General features: G+C 36.5%; 2 protein-coding genes and 1 long non-coding RNA gene across 3 annotated transcripts; 2 read left to right on the forward strand and 1 right to left on the reverse strand.

The window, feature by feature from the left end:
- The first annotated feature begins 520 nt into the window (after positions 1-520).
- Positions 521-8500, forward strand: LOC143731186 (prolyl 4-hydroxylase subunit alpha-1-like). The gene is made up of 13 exons (XM_077221854.1): positions 521-648; positions 1007-1097; positions 1280-1551; positions 1633-1854; positions 1970-2100; positions 2202-2378; positions 5630-5694; positions 5918-6011; positions 6307-6357; positions 7446-7484; positions 7617-7685; positions 7781-7877; positions 8284-8500. The coding sequence occupies exons 1-13, from the start codon at positions 564-566 to the stop codon at positions 8352-8354; spliced, it is 1464 nt and encodes a 487-aa protein (XP_077077969.1). The 5' UTR covers positions 521-563; the 3' UTR covers positions 8355-8500.
- Positions 8501-12444: 3944 nt separating this feature from the next.
- Positions 12445-13207, reverse strand: LOC143731101 (uncharacterized). Its single transcript, XR_013200700.1, has 3 exons — positions 13080-13207; positions 12674-12764; positions 12445-12504 (listed from the first exon to the last, which is right to left on the reverse strand). It is a non-coding gene; the product is annotated as an uncharacterized LOC143731101 (long non-coding RNA).
- A 765-nt stretch (positions 13208-13972) lies between these two features.
- Positions 13973-20027, forward strand: LOC143731109 (prolyl 4-hydroxylase subunit alpha-1-like). The gene is made up of 13 exons (XM_077221767.1): positions 13973-14098; positions 14458-14548; positions 14733-15004; positions 15098-15319; positions 15435-15565; positions 15667-15843; positions 16628-16692; positions 16879-16972; positions 17154-17204; positions 18013-18051; positions 18160-18228; positions 18324-18420; positions 19099-20027. Exons 1-13 carry the CDS (start codon positions 14014-14016, stop codon positions 19167-19169), a joined length of 1464 nt encoding a protein of 487 aa, XP_077077882.1. The 5' UTR covers positions 13973-14013; the 3' UTR covers positions 19170-20027.
- Positions 20028-21151: the final 1124 nt, after the last annotated feature.

Raw genomic sequence — 21151 nt, forward strand, 5'->3', positions numbered from 1 at the left:
CAGTTAACCATTATTTTGTTGTAAGTGCTTATGCTTATTTCACTTCAACCTTTTCTTATATCGGTAGCTTAGACGGCGTATTTCACAGCAATTAACGCTAGCTGCTGTATAAACATAATTAACGTAACTTACTTAAAAACTGCAGCTCCAATCACTCCACAAGAAGGTTACCCATGACGCTCAATTTAAACGTATTATTGCTCATTTATGAATTAATTGCAAACCACGCAATATGCACAGAGATATGGAGTAAAAAGCGTCCATGTCGATTTCTGAAAGCACGCGACAGTGACTAGTACTACCATAGACATCATGATGTCTATGAGTACTACTACAACCGGTGCACTACTGCTAAGCAAACACTTTTTTATATTGAGTCGCAGCTCATTGGCCGCTGATGCAACAGCAACCAATCAGATAACGACGTGATAACTACCATTATAAGGGAAGGACCTATTAGCATGCGCCTTCTAGAGTTTCATGACAGACCTTGGTATTTAAGATCGATTTCACACAGTAAGATAAAGATACAAGTTGTGATTTGAGATGTTGAAGGCCTGATAATGGCAGTAAAGGAACTGACGGTGTTTATGGTGTGTTTTTGGGTTGTCTGTGCTGATGCTGGACACGAATTCTTCTCATCAACAGGTTATTGGTTCAGTTCAATATTAATTCATTATGTTATATTATATTATATTGTTTTTATTCGTAATGTTTGTTTAATGTTTTACGTGTTTTGTCCATATTCCTCCAGCTGTTTTTTCCACTGTTGTCACGACAAGTTGATTGTATGTTTTTATATGTAAGATCATTTCAACACCGATGCACTCTATAATAACATTATAGTTATTCCCATTCACTTTTCGACTCCATTATTATTTACTTAATATTAACTCTTTATTGGCTTTTTACCTAATATACCTTTTTCGTTATATCTGTAATGTTGTAAAAATGATTTTAATACATGAATCAAATCCCTTTTGACAAAGTGCAGATTGTTTTATAGATCAAATTGCACAACTATATGGGAAGACAAAAGACCTTCTGAAGGTCTGCAGTCAATGTGCTGATGCTGAGAATGTAGAGACAATGAAGAGGTGAAAACACATTCACTATTCCCAATATACCTTTAAAGTACAAGATTAATGTTTTTATTATTAAAAAGCATTACATTTTGGAATGGATGTTTAACAATTATATTTGAGTTTAGATTAAGTATTATGTTAATAAATGCATCTTCTAACATTCTAACTTTTGATGAACCCCTGTCTTCATCCAGTGTTCTTCCGCATCTTCTGCTTTCATACTCTGACTCTGAGAACCCAGAGGAAGCTGTGAGAGACCCTGTGGCAGCTTACAGACTCCTCAGACAAATGAGAAATGATTTGATGTATATTGTAAAACGCATTCAGCCGAATCTTACTCGGTGTGAAGAGTATCAGAATGAGTTGGACTCAAAGATCCCACAGCTGGAGGACTTGGATGGTGCAGCTTTAGGACTGATCAGACTGCAAGAGATCTACAAACTCCACCCAGAAGACATCACAAAGGGTAAACTGTCATGCAGTTTTGCACCAACGCAGTTTCACGGAGTTTCACTTTTTCCAATCTGATTTGTTTTTTATTTCACAGAAACGTCTCTAAATGCAGATGAAGCCTTCAATGTAGGGTTGGTCGCTTATAATGAGGACAAATTCCAGCATGCCTTCCTCTGGTTTCTGTACAGTCTGGACAGATTAACAGAAAACTCAACCACTACTGAGGAAGAGTTGCTCCGTTTCCTTAGTTCCTCAGTCTATCATTTTGGCAGCCTATCTGTGGCAATCTACTTCAGCCAACAGCTTCTAAATCTGGGTGAGGTCAATCTGTCCTGGATTTAATAGCATTTCGTTTAATATTTGTATATTTCACATTGGCAGACAATTTTGCTAAATTGTAGTGATTCAAGTCTTAAACATCTTTGCCTCAGATCCAAGTAATGATGAAGCCAGAGTTCAGCTGAACAGACTCCTTCACTTACAGAGCAACCCTGACATATTTACACTGAACACAGAGTCAAGTAACTATGAGGCACTGTGTAGAGGAGAGGTTGACGAGAGGGCAAGTGCTAAAATTTAAATCATCATTTGACATGAAATTGCAAACAGTCTTTGTGACGCTTTGTGTGTTGATTTGAATTTTATTATGTTTTATAAAATCAGATCTCCAAGAGACAGAGGGCGCTGTCCTGTAGGTACAGCACAGTTGGAGGAAACCCCAGACTGATGTACGCACCAGTGAAAGAGGAAGTGGAGTGGGACGAGCCTCGCATCATCAGATATCATGACATTATATCAGACAGAGAGATAGAGATCCTGAAGAATATCTCCAGACCTCAAGTGACTATCGAAAACACACACACACACGTTTGATATCCATGCTTTCCCTGACTTTCTATAGACATGATTTGTTTATACTGCACAAACTATGTTCTATCCCTACAACCCCCCCCCCCCCCCCCCACACACACACATGTCAAGTCACCTTTATTTATATAGCGCTTTTTACAATACACATTGTTTCAAAGCAGCTTGACAGAGATAACAGGAAAATAACGTTGTAATATAGGGGTGTCACGATTCTCCAAATCCTCAATTCGATTAAATTTTCGATTCTAAGGTCTCGATTCGATTCACGATTAAAAAAAAAAGCTGACATCAGTTCATCGCAATCTCACACATCTCTGTTATTATCAATGAAGCTGACTGCATAATGAATCTTTCATAATATATACACTTTGTTTGTTATAATTAGAGGATTTGCCAGCATACAGAATTCTGCACTGAACAAAAAGTCTGTTTTGAGCAGTGTGGGTAGTCTATCTTAAATGCTTCTGATTGGCCATTGCGTTCAAGAAATCAACACGTATGTCTGTGATTGGCTAAATCGCTCAACGCTGCAAACATGTTATAAATAGAAACTCTGGCCTGTAAATCGTTTCTATTTTGTTTAGTTGTTCTTGTTACTTTTCTGCAACAGATAAATAAAAATGTATTCGTTTTATATGTTTTATTCATAGATATTTCTAGTTTGCGGGAGTCCCGCGAATCGTTTTATTCTCCCGCACACACAGAGTGAGTGCATTACCGCCCGCGCTCGCACTCGGCCATCAAATCTAGTCCCTTGCCGCACTCTATTGTGTTGGGAGTGCACGTCTCTAGATCAAGGGCCCGGCCCGAGGATAGTGAGGGGAAATATCGGGTCGGGTCAAGTTCGGGCTCGGGCAGAGAATAAGCTCTAAGCCAAGTTAGAGGACTCACAGACTTTCAACACGTGTGTTTTTTTCCCGCGCCGTGATGAGTCGTTCATTGCCTCTGTCACGCGACAAATAAACAAAAGACCCGGAAGGTACAGTATTTGGTTATGTACCGGAGTAAAGTTAGTTTGCGGTTTGATCTTCAGATTTCGTTTCGCTGTGGTCCCGCAGTGCGGTGTCGTAGACATGCAAATAATATCTCATGTCGTTATTCATGATTTGTGAATTCGTGTAGTTGTTCTTGTTGACTCCGGTCCGAAATCAGTTTTTTTTTTCTTCTGGATTTTAATTTTAAATTGGGTATAGCTCCAAAAGTCGTCACTTAGAAGTCTGAACCCAGTGTCATCTTGACATGCTAGATTTGTGAATTTTTTCACAGCAAAGCTCTTGTCTGTAAACCGGTCGCTAAGTCCGGTAGACAGGAATGTGGAAAATGGGCGTTTTTAATGTTTAACAATGTATAATAACAATTTATAATAAACGCACACCGCTGGATTACAAAAACACTTGTTAGATTGAGCCTGATTTGTGAAAACTTTCACAGGTCAGTTTCGGTCAGTTAACCCCTCCCTGAGTGTTTAATTTGGTCATTCTGATTTGTGAAAACCTTCCCAGTCAGTTTGGGTCAGTTAACCCTTCCCTGAGTGTTCAACTTGGTCATTCTGATTTGTGAAAACTACTGTAGGTCAGTTTGGGTCAGTTAACCCTTCCCTGAGTGTTTAACTTGGTCATTCTGATTTGTGAAAACTACTGTAGGTCAGTTTGGGTCAGTTAACCCTTCCCTGAGTGGTTAACTTGGTCATTCTGATTTGTGAAAACTACTGTAGGTCAGTTTGGGTCAGTAAACCCTTCCCTGGGTGTTTAACTTGGTCATTCTGATTTGTGAAAACTACTGTAGGTCAGTTTGGGTCAGTTAACCCTTCCCTGAGTGGTTAACTAGGTCAATCTGATTAGTGAAAACTTTCACAGATCAGTTTGGGTCAGATAACCCGTCCCTGAGTGTTTAACTTGGTCATTCTGATTTGTAAAACTTTCACAGATCAGTTTGGGTCAGTTAACCCTTCCCAGAGTGTTTAACTTGGTCATTCTGATTTGTGAAAACTTTCACAGATCAGTTTGGGTCAGTTAACCCTTCCCTGAGTGTTTAACTTGGTCATTCTGATTTGTGAAAACTTTCACAGATCAGTTTGGGTTAGTTAACCCTTCCCTGAGTGTTTAACTTGGTCATTCTGATTTGTGAAAACTACCGTAGGTCAGTTTGGGTCAGTTAACCCTTCCCTGAGTGGTTAACTATAGCAATGAATGAATCGAATTTTCCGTCAGTGAGACTACACTGCACTGTCTGATGCGATACTGTAGTAGATGGTTGCATAGTTATAATTTTCTCCCTGATATTATCATTCTTGTAAGTAAAGAAGTTCATAAAGCCATTACTGTCGTGCTGCTTGGAAACATCTCAGCTTGAAGCTTTATTTTTCATTAGTTTAGCCACGGTTTCAAATAAATACCTAGGCTTTTGTTTATTTTCTTCTAATACACACCAACAACAACACAAATATTTTCTTTGTTATTGTCAGTATATTTAAAATTTTATAGTGTTGGTGTATTTTTGTACTGTTCGATGAGCAAATGTATGTGGACGTCCATTTCAAATGAACATGTTTGCTTGGCCCCTTAATTCCAGTGCGGACAAGTCTTAATGCTATGACATAATTACATTCTAGATTGGTGGCTTTCAAACTTATGAACTTATCAATTCAAACTTATCAAAAATATGATAAACCCTTTGCTGTGGACCCTTCTCCTAAAATATGGAGCCAGCTATTTATTTTCATGGCTTTATGCACATTTAAGTTGTCAATATTTACTTTCTACTCCCCAGCTGATGTGTAAACCTTAAGAGAAATCTAAAACTATGGACTGAGTAGAATAAAATCAATTTAATAATTTCTGACCAGTCTTGAATGAAAGTCAAATTTCAAAGTTTGTACATTGAAATTTAAAATGTACAAATTTAAACCTTGGTTGTAGATAATTGTGTGCTTCATGTGAAGTCCATATAGAAATGGTTTGAGGTCTGTGTGGAAGAACTTGGCTTATCTATAGAAAGCCCAGATATGAATCCCACTGAACGCACTTGAGATAAATTGGAGCCCTAACTACCGACTTGCAGGCCTCATCCAAAATCAGAGCCAATGATTTTGAAACCAAATGCTCAGAAAGCAAACATTAGTGTGGTGTTTGGGTGTTCACATACTTATTTATAAATATTATTTAAAACAGCCATATTTATAAATTTACAATTGACAGTTTGTTCCTATTTGTTGCCTACAGCTTTCTAGATCAAAGATTGAGGAAGATGGAGAATCTAGAGTCTCTCCTCACCGTATTTCTCAAAGGTTTAATAAATGTTTATTAAAGTCACCTTATTAATGGCATAGTTCACCCAGAAATTTAAATTCTGTCATAATCTTACATTATGTCTGGTAAATAATTTTGAATACAAAAAATATCCTGGTGTACTATTCCTTTTAACATGAGAGTTAGCAGTATTTGGCACAATAATAAGCTGTTTTGGTCACACACTTATTATGCAAAGAAAAATCATCACTATATTTTCAGTGTTTTTCTATACGATAACCCTATGGAAGCTGGTGTCAATCAGAAGATTGGAGATGCTACGGGACTCTCCATGGAAACGGCTGAAATACTGCTTGTACGTCACAGTAAGAAAGAAAGCATACGATCATGATTCATGCACAGGAAGCATATATTTTCTTTAATGCCAGCTATGCCTTACAAAACAAACTGTAAACATGGACATTGCACACTGCCTAACTAAATAAGCAAAGAAAGAAAGAAACCCCATTCTTTGCAGAGAACATTGGTTTGCTCTGCTTTTCAGTATCTCTTGCCAAGGAATGGCATACAGTATAAGCTTTGGGAGCTTATAGTATATCAGTATATTTCTATTTCAATAGCGTTTCATAAGTGATTCAATCATTTTCCAGGTTCAGAATTATGGGATTGGTGGAAGATATGAACCGCATCTTGATGCATTTGTAAGTTTCACTGTAGAGACATGACATCAATTTTGTAAACCAACACAGAATTTGCCATTGGTTCCCTTAGGAATTTCTAATAGGTTTTGGATTTATGAGTACTAGAATAAGTGATTTGATTTGAAAATAAATTGAGTTACCATAATATGGAAGTAAAATAATGACAAATGTTTTTAAAATATAAAGCTTGTTGAATTGCACTACTTGGAAAAAATATGCATTGCATTAACCGTGCTTGCATTGTATTTTTAGGGCTTGGATTTTTATTGGCTGAAATTCAACATTGTTGTGTATTTAAGCTGTAAGGAGAAAAAAAACAACAAGAGCGAGACTCCCTTTTTTGAGAGTCAACAGGCTGAGATACAAGAATCTAGACCCTGGAGGATAGACCATGCATGTTTATATTTTTAGTTTGTCCTTTTAAATTAAAATAATTAAAAACAAAAATAATTCCTCTTAATACATGGGCTAATATCATATTTGAAAATAACACCAACACTAATGCCGACTTCCTGTTTGCAGAACAAGAATGTTAGTTAATAGACTTTGCAACCCAGTGTCATTGGAAAAATGTGTAGGCCATTTATTATTGGACAACCACTGTAGTCCCTTTTCTATAACTTGTTGGCAACATGCATGTAATCAAACAAAATTTGCATTTGAGTTTTTTTTGTGATTTTATAATGTAGTACAAAACTGAAAAGTCTCTTAAAAAGGGCGGCTAGGGCCTAATACATAGCCATAGGGGAAGGGTAGGCAACATCGGTCCTGGAGAGCCACTCTCCTGCACAGTTGAGCTCCAACCCGAGTCAAACACACCAATTAAAAAACCAGCTAATCAATGTATTCAGAATTACTAAGGCTAAAGGCAGGTGAATTTTTCTTCTGGGTTGGAGCTAAACTCTGCACGACAGCGGCTCTCCAGGACAGACGTTGCCTACTCCTGACATAGGGGAACCAATGGCTCGAAAAAGCAAATTCTCTTGCAGGCTTTCAGAGTACAAATGTAACCTCTGTATTCTGTGTCATTGAGAGCTGGATTACAGACAAATAATTTCAAACTAACTAAAGAATGTTTGACCTCACAGCAGGAGGAGAATGACAGGATTGCTACATTCCTAATTTATGTAAGTTGACAGTGTAAGTGCAGCTGCCAGAAAAACAGTTTGCCTTAATGGCATTAAACAATATTTCTACTACATTAATTAATATTACCTGTGTGTAATTACCCATATACATTTTTCTTTTTGTTGCTGTAGATGAGTGATGTGGAGATAGGGGGCGCCACTGTCTTCCCTAAAGTTGGAGTTGCAGTGCAGCCGAAAAAGGTAAACCATCAATTCTGTGATTTTATACAAGGATCATTTAAGTACTAATTATATAGAAGTAGAATAATTTCAGCATCCTCTCTCTGCTCTTGCAGGGTTCAGCCGTGCTTTGGTACAATCTCCTCAGAAATGGTGAAGTGAATTGGAATACGCAGCATGCTGGATGCCCTGTGTTAGTGGGTAACAAATGGGGTAAGTTGGTAAATAAATGGATAGATCAATCTAAAATATAATTGGCTGATTTCATGACATTATTTTTTCTATTAATTCCATTATATGATGTATAAATAAATGTATATTAATATATCTATAATTCATTTCAGATTCATAAGACATTCTATACTGTATGTAGCTTTATCAAAATACTAATTATTTCAAACGAAGTTATTTTCCTTTTTTCTATTCTATGGTGTTTTTGAACCAAACATTCACACTCTATGGGGTGTTTTACATGTTTGTTTTTTTAATGGCAGTTGTTGTGTTTGAGGAGAAAACAATTTAGTCATGAATAATTTGAAAAGAAAAACAGACTGTTGAAAGTTAATGGTAACAATCATTAAGTTTATTTTCTTAATGTTTTTTTTTTGTTTTTTTTCAGTGGCTAACAAATTGATCCATGCGTTTGGACAGGAATTCAGGAGTCCCTGTTCTTTGTCAGACTGGGAATGAAAGACTCTACAGGGCCTGAAGTCATAATTTGTTTGTATCTGTACTATATATATTTAAACATAACTACATAGAAAATTGTACTATATCTGTACATGTTATATTTATTATGTATCTTTAATGTAGGCAGGATCTGTAACATAGATTTGTTGTATCAACTTTAACAAATTTGTAACTAACAAAATATAGTTACAAATAACAGCAAGTTACATTTGTAACTATAGACATTGTCACTTTAACTGTCTCAAATTACAGCAAGTTTTTCATAGCTTGCCCTTTTCCTGAGCCAAAATTTCTGATCACGAAGTCTAGCCAATGTGATATCTCCACCTGCAGATCCCAATAGCATAACATGTGTCAGTCAAAGCTCATTAAGGGAGTAAGTTTAGGGTTAGTTTTGCAATGGATCGATCACAATGAATATTTGGATGAATACAGTGAATGTCTGTCTTGGTCAAATCTTTCATACAAATAAATAAACTTCTGAATGCAGAATTTGATTGCTCAGATATTTCATCTGTAACTTGTGTGTGACCCATATGAGATGACTTAATTTCTTAATTTTTTTTTGCGTTTTCCCCTTGTGAAATAGTTATATGGAAATTTCGGTTTTAATCATGAGTCTCTTTAGTGATGCTGCATTTACAATTTTTCAGATTCAGCATTTTGGAATAATACACCTTAATTTGCCCAAACCGTTTTCAATAACTTGCCATTTTTCTTTAGTAAACTGTAAAAATAAACTAGCTGATTCAACTTAAAATAATTTTGTAACCTGGCTGCCTTGTTGGGTATACTAAGAAACTTAAGTTGTTTGCACAACACATATTGGAGTTCCTTAAACCTAGAATTAATATTTGGAGTAACAAAGGTGAAGCTGAAAAAGTTAAATTAACTTTAGCCTTTATACTCTATTACAAAAAAGAGAGAATTATGATAAAATCAATAATAATAACAAAACTTCTAATGCATGGTATCAGGAAAAATGTTTGTTGTCTTCTTCATTGTGATGTTTTTTGTCTTGTGCTCCGCTTTTAATCCTCTCTTGTAATCCCATGACTCGGCTGAAAGGCCACTCTGCTGCTTTTGACTGGCCAGTTTAAAGTCTGGGTGAACTGCAGGGTGGAGTTGACTGACTGGCGAGAGAGCTCTGATAGGTTAGTCACTGAAGAAGGCGGTCCAGAAAAGAGGGGAAATTGCCTTTGGATTGGATGTGCCTGAGGAAAGGGGAGGGGTTTGGGGAAGCTGTATGGCAGCAGAAGGGGATGAGAAATTGACTGCACAGCTGTCCACAAACAAACAAACATACACAAACAAATATGGACACAGAGAAAAAAAGATGTCAATGTTAAAAACTTAATCAAATTTACATTTATTACATGCTATTTGATTAAATTAGTGATGACATCTCAAATATATTTGATTGTTAAAATAACACCATAAAATTTGCCGCTATGCAATAAAACACTTAAGAACATTCATGCATCTGTGGGTAGGTTGGAATACTTAGGTAATAAAAACAAACAGATTTGTCAAACAAGGGATTCGTCTTTTCATAAAATTTTAGATCAATTATTTATTTCTATAAGATTTATATATATATTTGTGCTGTCAGCGTCAACGCATGAGATACATTTCAAAATCCTTAATGCATTAAATTGTCTAACGCTGTTTACTTTGTAACCGCAGTGCAGCAGTTCCGGGTTCTATGTCAGATCGCTAACGGCAATTGGCCGACGCTGTTCACGTGAGCATCACGACACATGCATGTAACTCGGAAGTGCTGCAATGTGGTTACATTTAATTTAATATTCAACAATATTATTTGATCTGTCTCCATTGACACCATTATATAAGAACTGAACTGAGCTAAACGATGACTTCATGGTTTTCTCCAGAGCGGCTATATATATAAATTAACTAAATTAATAACTTTTTTTACAACAAAAATGAAACATCACTGAACTTACTTAAGCTGGACTGTGACGCTGTTTTCTTCTGGAAACAAACTTTGTTTGATTATTTTCCTGTTATCTCTGTAAAGCTGCTTTGAAACAATATGTATTGTGAAAAAGAGCTGTATAAATACTTGACAATGTAAAGAGGTTAGGAGACTGACACAGAAGAGAAGAAATTCTTCAATAAAGTCATTTGTTTTTTGCACACATAACGTATTCTCGTCGCTTCATAACTTTAAGGTTGAACCACTGGAGTCACATGGACTATTTTAACAATGTCTTTACTACCTTTCTGGGCCTTAAAAGTGGTTGTTACGTTAATGTCTATGGAGGGGACAGAAAGCTCTTGGGTTTCATCAAAAAATATCTTCATCTGTGTTACGAAGATGAACGAAGGTCTTACGGGTTTGTAACGACATGAGGGTGAGTAATTAATGACAGAAATTAAATTTTGGGGTGAACTATCCCTTCAAAGCAATTATTTTTATATAAGCATTATTTACATAAGATTATTTACCAAGGAGACAGAGTTAAGCTAATTTATGTTTCTGTAAATGGATACACATTCAGGCTTCCCCTAACTGTGTTCAACAATAAGAGTGCCCTATGCTCCAAGTCTATGACCAGTCATTTACTCTTTCATCAACCGGGTGTTGATAGCGCAAGCGCAGATGAGACCTGAACAGCACACGCTATCCGTTTAAACTAATCTCATTTAAGCCTTGCCAATTTAAACATTGAAGTGCAAGAAGACGTGAAAAAGAACTTGCGCACACGCTCTGAGAAGATTCATCCGAAGCACGCACACGGAAAGCCGAGTCTCAGACAGCGCACAAATATTGAGTTCTCTTTCAAGTCTTGCGCTTGAACGGACAAATTCACAAAAAAGATGTCAACATGCCCGTCTTGGCGAGTATCCTAGCAAACATAGTAGGTTTCAGAAAGACTATCCATCTGTACAGTATCAGTGTACTAGAACTAGATCATGCACTATGTCTTAAAGTGACAGCAGTCTAATATTCCTGCTGTCTGTGTATAAAGTTAATCAAACAACAACAAAAGGAAACCACTCACTGCACTAAATAGCTTTTGTAACTTTAATAATTAATCTTTATTTAAGTCAGTGAAGATTATATGCATTATCATTTTGCATTTATTTACTTTATTCAATTTCTGTATCCGAAAACTACTGGTAAACACCAAAATAACCTGAAAAGCTGTTTATTTTATTATCTTTGCTCTGTTGTATTGATTTGTGTTGTTGCTTGTTGTTTCATTATTTGTTCTTATTTTCATTGAACATAGCACATACCGAACCGTACTGAAAACCTTAAAACCGTGATAAAAACTGAACCGTGAGTAATTTGAACTGGGTCCATTAGACCCCTACTCCTGTTTGTTAATGGTTGCTCTCTAATTAATAGATTAACCAAACCTGTTCCTGGTTTTCTCCCTCATTTCCCGTGTATTATAGCCCTCAGTTTTCAGTGATTCGTTTTTGTCTTAGCAATCTAACAACAAAAACAAAATGCTACATAGCATCATAGCAAAAAAAAAATCACTGCTCCGAATAGATCAGTGTTCCCGCAACCAGCCCGCTGACACTTAGGGGGCTGGCAGTTTAGTTCGGAACGGGGCACGGTTCGCATGAAAAATCGCTAATGTAAACGCTGTCATGGGACCTGGGTGCGCACTGGGGTACCGAACCCGAGACTACCTGGAGGAGGTGGTCTGAGTTCGTTTGCTCCCGAACAGTGCTGCGATTCGCGTGTATGTGAAAGCAACACGGACTCGGGTGCGCACTTGTTCAGGAAGTAATCCTGCGCATGCGTTTTAGCCGATTATGATTGTTAAATAAAACACACGTAAGGGATGAAGATTTACCCTGGATACGAGCAAGAGTGAGTCTGCAGTGTATTCGCGCATAGTGCGTGCAATCAGGGCAACAAATTAATGGAAATCCACTGTCTCCTCAAAAGAGTCAATTTGCAAGCAGCGGAAAGACAGCTTATGCGAAACACACACAGTTAACCGGCGTTGTTTACTCAGCTATGAATAATAGCACCAAATTAATAAAAAGCACAATATATTGAGCCGCGTCGTGTTTTATATCATGCGCCATGATATAAACACAGCTCACAGCTTCCTCTGGGTTCTCAGAGTCAGAGTATGAAAGCAGAAGATGCGGAAGAACACTGGATGAAGACAGGGGTATGTTAGAAGATGTATTTATTAACATAATACTTAATCTAAACTCAAATATAATTGTTAAACATCCATTCCAAAATGTAATGATTTTTAATAATAAAAACACATTAATATTGTAGTTTATTGGTATATTGGGAATAATTTATGTGTTTTCACCTCTTCATTGTCTCTACATTCTCAGCATCAGCACATTGACTGCAGACCTTCAGAAGGTCTTTTGTCTTCCCATATAGTTCTGCAATTTGATCTATAAAACAATCTGCACTTTGTCAAAAGGGATTTGATTCATGTATTAAATTCCTTTTTACAACATTACAGTTATAACGAAAAATGTATATTAGGTAAAAAGCCAATAAAGAGTTAATGTTAAGTCAATAATAATGGAGTCGAAAAGTGAATGGGAATAACTATAATGTTATTATAGAGTGCATCAGTGTTGAAATTATCTTACATATAAAAACATACAATCAACAAAACACGTAAAACATTAAACAAACATTACGAATAAAAACAATATAATATAATATAACATAATGAATTAATATTGAACTGAACCAATAACCTGTTGATGAGAAGAATTCGTGTCCAGCATCAGCACAGACAACCCAAAAACACACCATAAACACCGTCAGTTCCTTTACTGCCATTATCAGGCCTTCAACATCTCAAATCACAACTTGTATCTTTATCTTACTGTGTGAAATCGATCTTAAATACCAAAATAACCTGCCAAAGCCCCCTTACTCATGTAAAGTTTTGCTTCAAAAAATTCATATCGGTATGAATACATTTGATGTAACATTGACATGAACCTTATCCTCTAATTGATAGTAAAGCTGTTGAGAGCGATAACAAAGACAGGGGCGTGACGTTGCTTGCAGCTGAAATCATTGAAATAAATAAACGCATCAGAAATATGCAGTTAACCATTATTTTGTTGTAAGTGCTTATGCTTATTTCACTTCAACCTTTTCTTATATCGGTAGCTTAGACGGCGTATTTCACAGCAATTAACGCTAGCTGCTGTATAAACATAATTAACGTTAGTTACTTAAAAACTGCAGCTCCAATCACTCCACAAGAAGGTTACCCATGACGCTCAATTTAAACGTATTATTGCTCATTTATGAATTAATTGCAAACCACGCAATATGCACAGAGATATGGAGTAAAAAGCGTCCATGTCGATTTCTGAAAGCACGCGACAGTGACTAGTACTACCATAGACATCATGATGTCTATGAGTACTACTACAATCGGTGCACTACTGCTAAGCAAACACTTTTTTATATTGAGTCGCAGCTCATTGGCCGCTGATGCAACAGCAACCAATCAGATAACGACGTGATAACTACCATTATAAGGGAAGGACCTATTAGCATGCGCCTTCTAGAGTTTCATGACAGACCTTGGTATTTAAGATCGATTTCACGTCTATGATTTCACACAGTAAGATAAAGATACAAGTTGTGATTTGAGATGTTGAAGGCCTGATAATGGCAGTAAAGGAACTGACGGTGTTTATGGTGTGTTTTTGGGTTGTCTGTGCTGATGCTGGACACGAATTCTTCTCATCAACAGGTTATTGGTTCAGTTCAATATTAATTCATTATGTTATATTATATTATATTGTTTTTATTCGTAATGTTTGTTTAATGTTTTACGTGTTTTGTCCATATTCCTCCAGCTGTTTTTTCCACTGTTGTCACGACAAGTTGATTGTATGTTTTTATATGTAAGATCATTTCAACACTGATGCACTCTATAATAACATTATAGTTATTCCCATTCACTTTTCGACTCCATTATTATTGACTTAATATTAACTCTTTATTGGCTTTTTACCTAATATACCTTTTTCGTTATATCTGTAATGTTGTAAAAAATGATTTTAATACATGAATCAAATCCCTTTTGACAAAGTGCAGATTGTTTTATAGATCAAATTGCACAACTATATGGGAAGACAAAAGACCTTCTGAAGGTCTGCAGTCAATGTGCTGATGCTGAGAATGTAGAGACAATGAAGAGGTGAAAACACATAAATTATTCCCAATATACCAATAAACTACAATATTAATGTGTTTTTATTATTAAAAAGCATTACATTTTGGAATGGATGTTTAACAATTATATTTGAGTTTAGATTAAGTATTATGTTAATAAATACATCTTCTAACATTCTAACTTTTGATGAACCCCCGTCTTCATCCAGTGTTCTTCCGCATCTTCTGCTTTCATACGCTGACTCTGAGAACCCAGAGGAAGCTGTGAGAGACCCTGTGGCAGCTTACAGACTCCTCAGACAAATGAGAAATGATTTGATGTATATTGTAAAACGCATTCAGCCGAATCTTACTCGGTGTGAAGAGTATCAGAATGAGTTGGACTCAAAGATCCCACAGCTGGAGGACTTGGATGGTGCAGCTTTAGGACTGATCAGACTGCAAGAGATCTACAAACTCCACCCAGAAGACATCACAAAGGGTAAACTGTCATGCAGTTTTGCACCAATGCAATTTCACTGAGAGTTTCACTTTCCAATCTGAATTGTTTATTTATTTATTTCACATTTCACAGGAACGTCTCTAAATGCAGATGAAGCTTTCAATGTAGGGTTGGTCGCTTATGAGGAGTACAAATTCCAGCATGCCTTCCTCTGGTTTCTGTACAGTCTGGACAGATTAACAGATAATTCAACCACTACTGAGGAAGAGTTGCTCCGTTTCCTTAGTTCCTCAGTCTATCATTTTGGCAGCCTATCTGTGGCAATCTACTTCAGCCAACGGCTTCTAAATCTGGGTGAGGTCATTCTGTCCTGCATTTAATAGCATTTCGTTTAATATTTGTATATTTCAGATTGGCAGACAATTTTGCTAAATTGTAGTGATTCAAATCTTAAACATCTTTGCCTCAGATCCAAGTAATGATGAAGCCAGAGTTCAGCTGAACAGACTCCTTCACTTACAGAGCAACCCTGACATATTTACACTGAACACAGAGTCAAGTAACTATGAGGCACTGTGTAGAGGAGAGGTTGACGAGAGGGCAAGTGCTAAAATTTAAATCATAATTTGACATGAAATTACAAACAGTCATTGTGACGCTTTGTGTGTTGATTTGAAGTTTATTGTGTTTTATAAAATCAGATCTCCAAGAGACAGAGGGCGCTGTCCTGTAGGTACAGCACAGGTGGAGGAAACCCCAGACTAATGTACGCACCAGTGAAAGAGGAAGTGGAGTGGGACGAGCCTCGCATCATCAGATATCATGACATTATATCAGACAGAGAGATAGAGATCCTGAAGAATATCTCCAGACCTCAAGTGACTATCGAAAAAACACACACACCCCAACAATGACACAAATATTTTTGTTGTGATTGTCAGTATATTTAAAATCGTATTTCTTGTTATGGTGTATTTTTGTACTGTTCAATGGGCAAATGTATGTGGACATCGATTTCAAATGAACATGTTTGCTTGGCCCCTTAATTCCAGTGCAGACAAGTCTTAATGCTATGACATAATTACATTCTAGATTGGTGGCTTTCAAACTTTTTCAAAAATATGATAAACCCGTTGCCGTGGACCCTTCTCCTAAAATATAGAGCCAGTTATTTATTTTCATTGCTTTACACACATTTAAGTTGACAATATCTACTTTCTACTCCCCAGCTGATGTGTAAACCTTAGAAAAATCTAAAACTATGGATTTTATTAGTATAAAATCAATCTTTTAATTTCTGACCAGTCTTGAATAATAGTCAAATGTCAAACTATGTACATTTAAACCTAAAATTTACTAATTTAAGTGTAAACCTCCGTTGTAGAGAATTGTGTGCTTCCTGTGAGGTCCATATAGAAATGATTTATTGAGGTCTGTGTGGAAGAACTTGGCTTATCTATAGAAAGCCCAGATTTGAATCCCACTGAACACACTTGAGATAAATTGGAGCCCTAACTGCCGGCATGCAGGCCTCATCCAAAATCAGAGCCAATGATTTTGAAACCAAATGCTCAGAAAGCAAACATTAGTGTGGTGTTCACATACTTTTAGCCTTATACATACATTTATTCTTGACCGTTAATTCCGATTTGTTGCCTACAGCTTTCTAGAGCGGAAGTTTATCGTTCTGGAATCACAAAACCCTTAAAACTACGTGTTTCTCAAAGGTTAATATGTATTAAATTCACCTCGTTATACTGGCGTAGTTCACCCAAAAAGGTGAATTCTTACATGATGTTTGGTTTTTAATACAATAACTATTACTTTAACATACGAGTTAGCAGTATTTGACATAATATTAAACTATTTTAGTCACACACTTACTATGCAAGTAATCATCACTTTATTTTCAGTGTTTTTCTAAGCAATGACCCTGTGGAAGCTGGTTTCAATCAGAGGATTGCAGATGTTACGGGACTCTCCATGGAAACAGCTGAATCACTGCTTGTATGTCACAGTAAGAAAGAAGGCATATGATCATTTCAGTATATAATTCATTTATATTCACCTTATTCTTCAATCTTGAATTCTTAAATAGTGATAAACATGCATTTTTACCTGTGAAACTTTGAAATGGTAACCGTTTCTATTTCAATAATGATTCATAAATGATGCAATAATTTTCTAGGTTCAGAATTATGGGGTTGGTGGTGCATTTGAACAGCATATTGATCCATTGGTAAGTTCACTGTACAGACATTACATCAATTTTGTAAACCAACACAGAATTTGCCATTGATTGCCTCAGGAATTTTAAATGGGCTTTGGCAGGTTTGAATTTGAGTAATTAAATAAGAAATGATTCAATTTAAAAATGAATTAAAATGCTAGCATGAACCTCCTGTGTCCAGTTTGAAAGGTAAATGCTGATAATAATAATACAAAAATTCACTCTGAGATGGTTGACTTTCTTGAGTCAACAGGCTGAGAATAGCTATAACTTGTGAATTGCTAGTTATAGAGTGACGTGCACTGTCTAGTGAAGCGCGGATCGCAGTTATATTTGTGGGTGGATCAAGTAATAAAAAATATCATTTTGATAAATGCGTGAGGGTCGCGGGCAGATGATCTAAATCATTAACAATGGAAATATTAAAACCACTTGTAGACCTACATGTATTTGTGAGTGTGTTGCTGAAATCTGATTGGTTGATGAACTGCTGTTTGGCGGGGGAACTGCCAGATACACACAAAATTATGTCAAAATGCCTGCCTTGGAGAATATTCACGTTAAACCAGTCAATCGTTTCTTAAATCAGTGTAAAGCCGCCTTTCCACTGCACACGATATTCGGACTTTCGGAATTCGTCACCTACTGGCAGGTGTAATGATCTTTTATTTATGACAGTATGTGGGAACATTAATTACATTAATTAAATCCTTTTTTCACAGCAGTATTTTGTATTGTATTTAAATACATTTGATGAGTAAGTATTTGTAATTAAATACTTTTTTTTTAATGTATTTGTACCCATCTCTGCTCACAGGAGACCGAGAATGACAGGATTGCTACATTCCTAATTTATGTAAGTGTAGCTGTCAGAAAAACAATTTGCCTCAATGGCATTAAACAGTATTTCTATTACAGCTATTATTACATGTGTGTAACTATCCATATAAATATTTTCCTTTAGATGAGTGATGTGGAGATAGGGGGCGCCACTGTCTTCCCTAAAGTTGGAGTTGCAGTGCAGCCGAAAAAGGTAAACCCTCAATTCTGTGATTTTATGCAAGGATCATTTAATTACTAATTATATAGAAGTAGAATAATTTCAGCATCCTCTCTCTGCTCTTGCAGGGTTCAGCCGTGCTTTGGTACAATCTCCACAGAAATGGTGAAGTGAATTGGAATACGCAGCATGCTGGATGCCCTGTGTTAGTGGGTAACAAATGGGGTAAGTTGGTAAATAAAGTAAAAGTGACACGTGGTGCACCTCTGCATTTGACCCATCCAAGTAAGTGCACACACATTAGGAGCAGAGTAGTGAGTAGTGAACACACACACACTGCAAACGTGGATACACACACCCAGAGCAGCGGGCAGCCTTGAGTGGTGCCTGGGGAGCGATTGGGCTCAAGGACACCTCAGTCATATTCCTGCCGGTACTGGAATCGAACCAGCAACCTTTGGGTCACCAGTCCAACTCTGTTACCATTAGGCCATGACTGCCCCCAAAAAATGGATGGATCAAAACAGCGAATTATATTTTTGATTGACATTATTTTGGAACTTTCGTTGTGTATCCTCAAAGTACAAATAAGTGTATATTAATATATTTAAATTTCATATTCATAAGACATTTATACTGTATGTAGCTTTAACAAAACACTAATCATTTTAATCTAAGTGTCTTATTTGTGAATGTTCTTTGTTAGATAAATGTATTGCCTTTTTTCTATTGTATGGTGTTCTTAAACCAAACGTGTGTGTGTGCGTTTTTATTTTCATAGCATTGTTTGAGGAGAAAAAAAATTCAGACATGAGTCATTTGAAAAGAAAAGCGGATGATTGAAAGGTTAATGGTAAAAATAATTTGTTTACGTGGTGTTTTTTGTTTTGTTTTTTCTCTCAGTTGCTAACAAATGGATCCATGAGTTTGGACAGGAATTTAGGAGCCCCTGTTCTTTGTCGGACTGGGAATGAAAGACCCTACAAGGCTTGAAGTCCGAAGATATTTGTACCTGTATAGATATTTTAACCTGCCTACAAAGAAAGTTGTACAATATCTGTACATGTTATATTTATTATGTGTCAGTAATGTAGGCAGGATCAGTTGCAGATTTTTCGTATCAACTTTTGCTGTTGTTTGTAACGGTATATTTCACTATTACTGCCTCAGATGCAGTTGAGCCAATATCTCAGAACACTAGAGACACTCAGAAAGTCTAGCCCATGTGATCTCTCTCCACCTGCAGAGCCCTATAGCTCTAACATGCATTGCAGAAAGGTATTGTGCTTTTGTCTCTGTCTATGCTCAGTAAGGGTATAGGGTTTGTATTAGTTTTGCAATGTGTTACTATATTTAAAATCTGTCTTGGTAAAATATTTCATACAAATAAATAAACTTCAGAATGCAGAATTTGGGTGTTCAGAAATATCATCTGTAACTCTTGTGACACATGAGGGTTGGGCTCTGAAATCAGATCCGTTATAAGCCTCTAATTTTATTTCATAGATTTTATTTTCCTTTTTCCCCTTGTGAAATAGTGGCCGCAACTAGCTTATTCAACACAAAATATTTGTAACCTGGCTGCCTTAAAATGTTGTTGGGTATACTAAGAAACTTCAGTTGTTTGCACATATATTGGAGTTCCTTAAACCTAGAATTAATATTGCAGTAACAAAGGTGAAGCTGACAAATAATTGAATCAACTTCATACTTTGTTCAATCTTACTCAATCTTTTATGCTCTCCTCATGTCTGAATTACACATCCTTCCCTCACAAGTCAAAATGACCCGAAGCATTAAAATTACACTTCTTCTTTGTTTTTGTCCAGAAAGCTTGTCATTTCATTCTATTTTAATATGATTTTTTTTAATTACTATATTTCAACAATAATGAAATTAAGAATAAACACTTTATTCACATTCTTTAAATACAAAATAATTGCTGTACATGCAAAACTCAGTTTAAAAAAAAATCATGCATTGGGTGTATACTGACCTCATGTGGAAAGAAAAAATAACGTGGCATTACATGAATATTGCTACTAGATGGTCTTAACTCCATGGGGAGTAAATTAATTGGCACCATTATTTTGATGGGCATTTCTAGGTGTGTGTGTGTGTGTGTTTTTATGTGAGGGTGGGATGCTCTATGGTCTCTGCCCTTTATTTGCGTCTGTGTGTTCTGGGTGGTGCATGTTTTGTTTTGTTTTGTTTAGTGACACAACAAAAACATTTTCCCCATTTCCCATTAATTCCTATAGGAGTCAAATTGACCTGCAAGGGAAGGATTTGTTACTTTATTTTATTTTTTATTACAACCACAAAAACTAATTGAATCCAGTCCATTTTTTGTGTGTATTCCAATTTCAAGTGTGACAAAACTGACAAGGTCTAGTACCACTCCGAAGAACACTCAAGTTTTAAAAATGAAAAGAAAATGAATTTCGGGCCAAAATGACCGTGGAGAGGTTGAAGGTATAGTGTCAAATATATAAAGTGCTTTGCTCTCAATCATCCAGTGAGAATGTATAAACTTAAAACAAAAAAGAGCGAATTATGATAAAACCAATAATAATAACAATCAAACTTCTAAAGCATGGTATCAGGAAAAATGTTTGTTGTCTTCTTCATTGTCATGTTTTTTGTCTTGTGCTCCGCTTTTAATCCTCTCTTGTAATCCCATGACTCGGCTGAAAGGCCACTCTGCTGCTTTTGACTGGCCAGTTTAAAGTCTGGGTGAACTGCAGGGTGGAGTTGACTGACTGGCAGGAGAGCTCTGATAGGTTAGTCACTGAAGAAGGCGGTGCAGAAAAGAGGGGAAATTGCCTTTGGATTGGATGTGCCTGAGGAAAGGGGAGGGGTTTGGGGAAGCTGTATGGCAGCAGAAGGGGATGAGAAATTGACTGCACAGCTGTCCACAAACAAACATGCACACAGAGAAAAAAATGGCAAATTT

Source organism: Siphateles boraxobius, unplaced genomic scaffold, assembly GCF_051911475.1.
Source record: "Siphateles boraxobius isolate OS27281-9 unplaced genomic scaffold, OSU_SipBor_1 86, whole genome shotgun sequence".
Taxonomy (NCBI): Eukaryota; Metazoa; Chordata; class Actinopteri; order Cypriniformes; family Leuciscidae; genus Siphateles; species Siphateles boraxobius.

Bases quoted from the DNA above. Each gene is read 5' to 3' on its own strand.
- LOC143731186 (XM_077221854.1), top strand. From the start codon at position 564: ATGGCAGTAAAGGAACTGACGGTGTTTATGGTGTGTTTTTGGGTTGTC. The intron at 5,695-5,917 runs GTTTAATAAATG...CTATATTTTCAG, and splicing joins CCTCACCGTATTTCTCAAAG to TGTTTTTCTATACGATAACC. The intron at 6,012-6,306 runs GTACGTCACAGT...ATCATTTTCCAG, and splicing joins AAACGGCTGAAATACTGCTT to GTTCAGAATTATGGGATTGG.
- LOC143731109 (XM_077221767.1), top strand. From the start codon at position 14,014: ATGGCAGTAAAGGAACTGACGGTGTTTATGGTGTGTTTTTGGGTTGTC. The intron at 16,973-17,153 runs GTATGTCACAGT...ATAATTTTCTAG, and splicing joins AAACAGCTGAATCACTGCTT to GTTCAGAATTATGGGGTTGG. The intron at 18,229-18,323 runs GTAAACCCTCAA...CTGCTCTTGCAG, and splicing joins TTGCAGTGCAGCCGAAAAAG to GGTTCAGCCGTGCTTTGGTA.